Source organism: Phocoena phocoena, chromosome 6, assembly GCF_963924675.1.
Source record: "Phocoena phocoena chromosome 6, mPhoPho1.1, whole genome shotgun sequence".
In the NCBI taxonomy this organism is placed as follows: Eukaryota; Metazoa; Chordata; class Mammalia; order Artiodactyla; family Phocoenidae; genus Phocoena; species Phocoena phocoena.
Genome location: NC_089224.1, coordinates 71,993,025 through 72,003,244, shown reverse-complemented (window position 1 = coordinate 72,003,244; position 10,220 = coordinate 71,993,025). Strand labels below are relative to the sequence as shown.

The following is a 10,220-nucleotide window of genomic DNA, read 5'->3' as shown; positions in this document are numbered from 1 at the left end:
TGTATGGCATATGAATTATATCTCAAAAAGCTGTTTTTAAAAAAATATTAGTATAAATAACTTCCATTTTTCCCTCTTTCAAAATCTGTTGGCAAGTTTTCCAATTCTGATTGCCTTTTGCTCTCTCGTATTCAGGAAATACACACTTTTAGTTAAATCTATTACCTGTTCCTTAATGAATCCTCCCATTGCTTTTATTTGGAAAATTCCATCCCATGCAAAGATAGTCACTGACATGTTCTTTCAGTTTATTTTCATTCTTACTCCATTTGGATTTTATTGCACATTACAAAGCGATAATTTAATGTTCTCCAAACAGGTACTTATTGGAACTTTTACCAGCCCCCTTCCTCACTATGTTCTGATAGTTGCTTTGCAATGTTTTATATATACTAGCATCTATTTCTGGGCTATTACTGTTATCACTCTGAGAGTTCAAATATAAACTTACAGTACTCTTAACATTTTTTACCTTTAAAGTATGGCTTCATGGGCTTCCCTGGTGGCGCAGTGGTTGAGAGTCCGCCTGCCAGTGCAGGGGACACGGGTTCGTGCCCCGGTCCGGGAGGATCCCACATGCCGAGGAGCAGCTGGGCCTGTGAGCCATGGCCGCTGAGCCTGCGTGTCCGGAGCCTGTGCTCCGCAACGGGAGAGGCCACAACAGTGAGAGGCCCGCGTACCGCAAAAAAAAAAAAAAAAAATATATATATATATATGGCTTCGTATGTAGTGTTATATGACTTCATTAATCTCTTTCAAAGCATTCTTCGCTATTCTTGCACATTTTTTCTTTCAGATGAAATTTAGAATAATTTTATCGACCCTTTGAGATTATGACTGAGCTTATATTTGACTGATGGATTGATCTGGGAAAAAGGGAGATATTTAAAATATTTATCAGATAGGAGCACAATGTTTTGTTTTGTTTTGAATCTATAGAAGTATTTTACTCATACAGGTCCCATACATATCTTAAGTTTGCCTACACATTTTACAGAGCTTATTGCCATGATGAAAGGTAACCTATCCCCATTATATCTTAAAACAATTTTTTTGTTTGAATATGGAAAACTAATTTTTGGATGAGTGGCAGTATTTGCTAAAGTCTTATTAATTTCAAGACAAGATTCCTGGGCTTTCAACTTGGACAATCCCATCATCTGCACTAATGAAAAGTCTTTTCTTTCCCAATAGTTACAACTCAGTTCTAGTTCGGGTTTTATTACACTGAAAAATAGTAAATCAATATTCTGATGACAAGCCCTGAAAACTTTAAGCACATATTAAAAATTAAATCCTTGACAAGCAGGCTTATAAAGGATACATAAAGTTCTCAAGCTTTTGAGAAAGACCTGAGGTTAATCAATTTTGCCACTTTGTAGAGTCTGTTTCATCGAAAATGCAGCTAAAGAACATCCAGAGGGGTTTACTAGACCAGCTGAGGAGACAGCTGGAGCAGACACTCAATGCTCTGGGGAGGGAGCTTCCCTTTTCCCTCAGGTGTGCCCTCCACATTCATACCACAAGTCATGGATCCTGTATTTGTGGCCATTGCTCTTCTGCAGACATAAGCTGAAGCCAGTAACGCCCAGAAAGCAATACTAACTAGCTATTAAATTGCATTCTTCTAAAGTCCCCGGTCTAGCTCTTTTTGCATAACCTGTGTTACACTTTCTGCCATTGCCAAACCCTCTCTCTCAGACATTTCTGCCTGAAGAATTAACCTTTATGTTTTGAATCACTACTCACAAAAAACACCTGTTGGTTACAAACTATCAAATCCAAATACTAAATTTAATATTGGGGTGCTGGTACCTAACAAAATAACTTGTGGAGACAAGGCATTGGTTTCTGAATAGCTGATTTTAATGGTCATATGACTAGTTCCAAACGTATCCAGTCATGCCCGTATTCAAAAGAGTAAACCTTAAGGTAACCACACTTGCCATGAAAGTGTTGCATTTACTTATTCATGTTCACCATAATGAGAAATGATTTTTATTTTTCTAAACCAACTGAAAAAGTCCAGGTCAACTGACTCTGCAGATGAAATGAAATAAAACATGGCTTCCTCCTCCCCCAAATGACTACAAAAGAAAATCCACTTCTGTTCTTTAAGTGAATTGTGCTTGATGAATGACACAAATACATGTTTAGAGACAATAGTGTTTCACATTTTCAAGGCTGCTTACCATGGTCTGGGAAGAGCCTAGATAATTGCCTATAAAGAAAGAACCATTTTTGTTAACTCTTGTCCTTATTAATTAATACGTGAATCTTGATCCGTACTTCATTAACTAGAACGCTTCCATCAAAAAATTGCAGTTTATGTATATTTAAGGGTTTATTTGGGAATACAATTTCTAATGATTCCCTATAAAAGACCTTAAATGACAGTAAAAAGAAATTAGTATTTAATAACTGACATACAGGAAGCAGTTTAAATAATTTATCTTTCCCAAAGAACTTACAACATTTTTGCTCCTCCTGGATGTAGTAAGGGTTTCCTTTTGAAACCATCTCCTTGATTCTTCCAATTGCTTGTTCCACTACCATGAATTTCATTGGTTTTCAGTTAGGTTGGATAGTATAAAATTGAGTCCTAATGGCTATATAATCCCCGTAAAGCTATTAGCAATAGGGTAATAGACACATTTCAGCAAGTGCCATTCTAGAGAGATGACGTACCACAGCTATATAAAAGATGGTGGGTCCACAGTTTTAGTGTGGGGCTTGTGGAAATGGATTCTAAAGTCATATTTTTACATATATGGTGGAGAAAAAAAAACCCTCAAAGCTGCCAATTTAAATGTCAATCAGATTCAGTCACGCTACAGTAAGAGCACTGCGATATTTGTAAATTTTTTTTTAACTTTCAATTTTCAATTTTGCCAAATTCAAAAATCCATAAAACTGAGCAAATGAGCATGATGCTAACAACCAGTGACTCCAGGTGAAAGTTCTATAATGTTTACTGTACTATTACTTTTAACTTTCCTGTAAATTTGCAAATATTCAAAATAAAAAAATGACAAATGTCTATAGTATTCAAGATACAATGAATGAAGAAGTTAAAGAAACACAAGACATAGACACAAAGTATGTCACTGAAAATCACTGGTTTTAGAGTAAAAAAAAAAAACAAAAAAAAACGGCCCAATTTACAGGTAAAATCTTTCTTCTAAAAGAGAGCATGGGAGGGACATGTGACGTGCAAAGAACAAATTGGTTTAGAAGCCAATAGAGACAGAACACCATGCATATAATGTCCTCACTGATATCACCTCTTGAATTTTCAAAGTGGGTATGTTTTTCTTGGTTCAACATTGGCTGCCCTGTTAAATCATGCAAACCATAGAAATCACTGACATGCACATTTACAAATGATTAAGTTTCCAAAAGTGTGAAACTTTCATTCAGGAGAGTCAGTATAACAAACCACTCTATAAAATAAAAACGTTTCCTAACTCTGAGGAATAAAATGTTTTATCAGTTGAATGCCTGAAAACTGTCTGATATTATGTATTTCCCATATACTATTTAAGTTGTCTAAGTTTTAAAGTACATGGATTTGATTCTTGTTTGAAGTTTCAGCTAAATGATAAAGCTTCTCATTTCCTATTAGATCGATGGCTGAATGGTTATCAGCTTAGCAAAAGAGCAAGTTGGTTTTTTTTTTTAATCTTCATTTACTTTGAGATTTGAGACAGTACAATAGCAACCGCAAATCTGTCTTTTAGTGAAAAATAGAGTAAAAACCATATGCTGAGAATAATATCAATACTGAGACAATCCGCCCCAAACCTAATGTTCCCTTTAGGATACCCAGGCCTTCAAGCATGCCAGGTGGTACAACAGCACACCTTTCCCCTCCTCATAGGTTCTGAGAGAGAAGGGAACTTAAAATGCAAGAGCTCACGAATAATGAACGGGCAGGTAACATGAAGAAGCAAGACAACGGGAAGCCAGTTCCTTTCAAAAGGCGACAGAGGTGACAGTCGGATGCTAGAGCCTGGAGGATGGACACAAGCAGACCCAAAGAGCAACAGGCTTAATTTCTGGGGATAGTACCGATTGCTGCATCATAGGCCTCAGAGATTGTCTACATGTGACTCCTCCTCCCCTCTGCCATACTTACACTTCACCCTTTCTGTCTTAGCTCTCCACACCAATTACTGCCAATCGGATATGGGACACTAGGAGTATGGGGCACTAGGAGTATGGGGCACTATGAAAACAAGTTTATGTACAGCTTGATAGCAGGGCCTAGGGAGACTGGAGGAGAAGCGAGACATATTTGAAAAAACTTGAGTATTACTCTCTGTAGACACTATAATAATCAAAGATACCATAACTTCGTAAATAACCTAAGATGATTCATAGAATCAACTAAACTATAAGGTCTTTTTCTGGCGGGGTGGGGGGAGGGAGCTTTTAAAAACATATGTACATTGTTAAAAGCGTAAATGGGAAATATTCACATTCAGTCAAGCCCGTTTTTGCAAGTTCCCTGAGATGGCATATAGAGATACACAACACAATGCAATGTTACAGCAGAAACTCAATCATTTACAAAGATCATTTAGAATAAAGTCAAATTTCTCTTTCAACAAATGTGGTCTACAAGATAAATTACAACCGGACTGTTGGCTGTTGCTATAAATCTATTCAAATCAGGAAAAACCATCATATTTAAAGCTCTCCAAGTAATTTTGGCACAGGTCAAACCTTCGGGTTTTTTTTCAGTCCCTGAGTTCTTTTAACAGGATAACCTGCGTTCAACCTCTTCCCCAGCCACCCAGCCCACTCCCCCGCACAACGCCCTGCAACCTGCCCTACAGTCTCACTAACTCTAAGTCAAGCCCGAAGGCTACAACCTTTCTAACCGACCTGCTCTGCAGAAACCATAGAGGTTCTCTGGGCTTGAAGGGTTATAGGTGGAAGAATCAAATGGGGTACATCTCATGCCTCCTAATTATTTCTAAAACTGCCTCCAAGGGTCAGTGTTTTAACGTCTCCAGGGCCTTATGCCTCAGATGCTCATCCAAACACTGGATGGCAAAGAGGTCGATGTCCGTGTCGAACTTGTTGGCGAACAAGTGGTGCACGCGCAACATCCAGTTCAAGTCACCCGCTCCGAAAACGCACACGGAGCGCACGTGGACGCCGCTGCACGGCGGGTATGGGGCACCCTTGGAAATGTCACCTTCAAAGTACTGCCACTTGACAAACCTCGCAATTGCGTGCATGTCGGACATATCGTACTTATGGCTTAAGGACAGTGACCCTGGGACTTCGGGGATCCTCTGAATAGTGGCCCAGAGATACTCGTCCGGACTGTATGTGTCTTTTGCCCACTCCATAAACTTTTGTATTTTTTCATTCTCAAGCACATACTCCACATACCTCCTACTGACCACAAAATAGGCACTGCCTGAAAAGAGAGGTGTTTCAAGAGGAGGATGTATTTTGTCGGTCCCCATGTTTGTCAACTTTCCATTCACGACTGCATAATGCTTTTTCCACCTTTCTTTTTTATTGGATGGCATTCTCTCCGTTTCTAGGTTATTCTCGCCCATTAACGACTTGAGCTTCCTGACAATTTCCAGGTTGGTTTTAATAGGAAAATCCATACCGCAGAGATTTATCAAGTACTTCCAGTCTGCGTTCATTCGGTAGAGGTCCTGCATGCAGTTGAGGTCAGCCTGAACCCGGCTCCAAGATGCATACACAACACTCTCTAGCTGACTGGCCACAAAGACATTACTGAAACAGGATGCAATGCCAATCACCGCGGCCAAAAAGGATTCCTCTGATTTTGTATCCACGTGAATGCAATAGAAATTCTGAGGCATATAAATGGCCCTCAGGAGCCTGTCAAGCATTTCAATTTTGTGATGAACCACTAGAGAATATGCTATTGGAAACTCTGCCTCTTCTTTACTAAGGGGTTCTACAATATACTTGCGCTTCTTGATGAAAGCAGCACAATCACTGGTCATGTTTATGTAGTCATAGTTTGTCCATCGAGGGCGATTTCTAAATTTCACTGTTAGAATCTCAAGCTTTACTTTTTGGATTTCATCTACATCACCCTGTAGAACTTTGGTACAATTAATATTACTACTAGGATTCTCTTCAAGCAGCTCCAAATGTCCAACATTTACAAATTCAGGCTTCTGATGAATTCTTAAAACAGAGAAGGTGATCAGGGAAAAAACAAGAAGGAAGAAGTAGTATTTAGTGGGATAAGAAAAAAGTTTCCTCCTCCGCAACTTCCTCAGCATTTCAACAACAATTGGGGACTTGGCTTTATTAAGGGCAGTCTTCCAGGCTTCAAGCAGTAATGATTTCCCCTCTGTAGTGGCCTGGAGATTTGTCAGTTTGCATTTATCAGAAATGCAAAGGCATCTTGAAATGGAGGGCAGCACTAAAAGAAAAATAGAAAGGATACATACATATATATTTTTTTTTTTTAAAAAAATACAGTATTTCATGACATCTTCTCAAGTTCAAAAACTGTTCTCTTTGCTGAGGTCAGATGTTTAAGACAAAAACAAAGTGGGTCAATCAGAGGAAAGGAAGTAGTGTTATAGGATACACATCATCTCTGGTATCAATGCCAGATTGTGTTTTTTAAAAAGCTGAGTACAAGGATATGCTAGAATATCCTACAATCAACATTTTACCTCTCAGGTATATTGAGGTGCAAAACACAGTTGAAGACCTAGGCTATAGTTATTGAATTCTCCATAGTTGGTGAGTTTTTGATCCTGTGCCAGTGCTAATTAGCACCCCTTGCCTTGAAATCATTACTAATCTGGGCTCCTCCTGACACATCCATTAATGTCCATCAGTTGGTGTCAGCAGCCCCAAGTATTTGAAGAGATCAGATCCACTCTGCTCTTTACCAACTTAGGAGTGGGAGTACACTTAAGGAGACATTCAGAAATGGCTGTGGCTTCTAAGAATCTTTGAAGGAAAAGCGGGTCAACGGGATTTTCAAACTGGAACAGAAAGGCTCAGGTGAAACCAGGTCAGATTTGGAACTGTTCTGGGTTGACCTCACTTTGTTCAGTTCCATACCAGGCACCACAGGAAGAGAAGACATACATAATCCAAAATAGAGAAACAGCCTAGCTGAAAAACAACACTTGTATGCAAATTGTAACTTATGAAAGACCCTTTGTCTATATTCAAATTCCAGGACCCTAACCCACTTTTATTATGTAAAATGTTTACAAATATACAGATATTGTTTTGTTTTCAAAAGTCAATTTTATTACTCGGCAATTGGTTCTAACAAAGAAAGTCAAAACTATCAATTGTCTCAAAACCAGATTTATAGAGATCTGAAAAGTTTTTAACACCAGAATTAGCACTAGAACTTTTAAATATTTAATTAGGAAACAAATTGTGAATATTAATAATACAAATAAAAATAAATAACTGACCATCATTTGTACAGAGTAATGTTACAAAAAGTAGTTAGACTTTTTACCATTTAAATCAAGAAAAGTCGGGATCATTTAGTGCTCTGATTCCAGGTAACATCCTCTGCCCATGTAGAGTGCTTCTTATGCAGTCAGGTTTCTTAAATGTGCCAGGCATCCAGCAATGCTGTTATGTCACATGAGTCTTTTTTAAAAAAAACACGTGAAACAAAAAGAAAAATTTGTGAAGGGATATATATGCCCACGTAAGTATACACACACACTCAGAAAGCATACTGGTAAACTAATTCGACATATTCACTTTTTTCTTCAAAATGATGGCTGGTAATATCCTTTTTTTTCTTCAAAATGATGGCTCGTTGATTTCTCTTTTAAAACCTTCTCTCCAGTCTTTTTTTTTTTTAGGCTATGTTTGTGGACTGCTAAAGGTTTGAAGACATCCCACAATTTAGGTTGAACTTTTTCAGAGAAAACTCTAGGAGCATTTCCCAACATGTGTGCCAAGGAACAGTTTAATGGTCCTATATGATTGGAAAATCCAACATATCCTCTGCGGCTGTGAGGATTCCCAATGCTCACTGGCCCGTTAAAGACAATCTTGCAGTTGAATTAGCTGCTTATCTCATCTTCCTCCAACTATGTTGTCTACCACCCCAGTCCAAACCTCTACTGGAAAGCAAACATTGGAAGATTCTGCTAAAATACGTGTACATCTGAACTATTAACACATCAGATCCCTAAACAAAGTTATACCCTTAAGCAGTCTCTGCTTAAGGCATTTAAGAAAATCTCTGACTAATCATTATTAGTCAGCTTCTAAGCTAACTGAACAGAGACTTAAGTTGCCTCATGCAATAAAGAACACAGACTTACAAAATTAACCCGAGAAGGTCCATAACAACAATAAACCCTGGGCTGGGCAGGGGCAGAGGTCTGATTTCTAAAGTTGATGCATTATAAAATGTCCACTTTCAACAACAACAAAAAATTACAGGGCACGTAGAGAAACACAAGTCTGGCCCATACACAGAAAAAGGGGTTCAATAAAAACTGTCCCAGAGGAAACCCAAGCACTGGACTTAACTACACAAAGACTTTCAGTCAGTTATTATAAGTATGTTCAAAGAACTAAAGAACTAAATCAAACCATGAGAAAGATATTTAACCAAATTGAGAATTTCAATAAAGAAATAGAAATTATAAAAAAGAACCAACAGAATTGATTGGATTGAAAGTACAATAACTGAACTGAAAAACTGACTAGAGGGGCTCAACAGCAGGTATGCACTGACAGTAGAAGGAATCAATGGAACTGAGGAAAGGTCAAGAGAGAGTATCCAGTCTGAGGTACAAAAGGAAAAGAGAATTAAGAAAGATGACAGAGGCTCAGAGACCTGTGCGAAACTATTAAGCACATCAACAAATGCATAACAGGAGTGTCAGAAAGAAAGTGGAGGAAAGGGTGGGAGAGAAGGGTGAAAGAGGGGGCTGCAGTCACGAGCATGGGGGAGGGGGTGAAGAAAATAATTGAATAATGGCTGAAAACTTCCCAAATTTGACTTTATTTTGTTTACTGAAGTACAGTTGACTTACAATATTAGTTTCAGGTGTACAACATAGCGATTCAATACTTTATATATTATACTCCATTTCAAGTAATTGCCAAATAATGGCTTTATTTCCCTGTGCTGTACAATATATCTTTGTTGCTTATTTTATATATAATAGTTTGTGTCTCTTAATCCCATACACCTATTTTGCTCCTCCTCCCCTGCCCTCTCCCAACTGGTAATCACTAGTTTGTTCTCTGTATCTGTGAGGCTTGTTAATATATATTCATTTGTTTTATTTTTTAGATTCCACATATAACTAATAACAGAGTATTGTCTTTCTCTGTATGACTTATTTCATTAAGCATAATACTCTCTAGGTCCATCCACACTGTTGCAAATGGCAGAATTTCATTTTTTACGGCTGAGTAATATTCCAGCGATGGGCAATTTACTTTGTGTCCATATCTTGGCTATTCTAAGTAACATTACTTTGAACACTGGGGTACATGTATCTTTTCCAATTAGCGTTTTCATTTTCTTCTTATATCCAGCAGTAGAACTGCTGAATCATATGGTAGTTTTATTTTTAGTTTTTTGAGGAACCTCCATACTGTTTTCCATAGTGGCTGCACCAATTTACATTCCCACCAATAGTGTACTAGCGTTCCCTTTTCTCCACATCCTCATCAACATTTGTTATTTGTAGACTTTTGATGACAGCCATCTGACAGGTGTGAGGTGATATCTCATTGTGGTTTTGATTTGCATTTCCCTGATGATTAGAGACGAGCATTATTTTCATATGGCTGTTGGCCATCTGTATATCTACTTTGGAAAAATGTCTAATCATGTCTTGTGCCCATTTTTGATTGGGTTGTTTGTTTTTATATTGAGTTGTATGAACTGTTTACATATTTTAGATAATAATCCCTTATTAGTCATATCATCTGCAAATATTTTCTCCCATTCAGTAGGTTGTCTTTTTGTCTTGTCCAGTGGTTTCCTTTGCTGTGCAAAGAGCTTTTAAGTTTAAAATTAGGTCCCATTGTTTATTTTTGCTTTTATTTCTTTTGCCTTAGGAGACAGTTCCCAAAAACTGTTGCTATAATTTATGTCAAAGAGCATTCTACCCATGTTCTCTTCTAGGAGTTTTATGGTTTCAGGTCTTATATTTAGGTCTTTAATCTATTTTGAGTTTGTTTTTGTATATGGT

The 10,220-nt window shown here is 37.8% G+C and overlaps 1 protein-coding gene across 1 annotated transcript; it reads right to left on the bottom strand.

The window, feature by feature from the left end:
• Window positions 1–4,632: 4,632 nt before the first annotated feature.
• Window positions 4,633–6,424, bottom strand: GCNT1 (glucosaminyl (N-acetyl) transferase 1). Its single transcript, XM_065879564.1, has one exon. It carries the CDS (start codon window positions 6,285–6,287, stop codon window positions 5,001–5,003), a length of 1,287 nt encoding a protein of 428 aa, XP_065735636.1. The 5' UTR covers window positions 6,288–6,424; the 3' UTR covers window positions 4,633–5,000.
• Between the last annotated feature and the right edge of the window lie 3,796 nt (window positions 6,425–10,220).

Bases quoted from the DNA above. Each gene is read 5' to 3' on its own strand.
- GCNT1 (XM_065879564.1), bottom strand. From the start codon at position 6,287: ATGCTGAGGAAGTTGCGGAGGAGGAAACTTTTTTCTTATCCCACTAAA.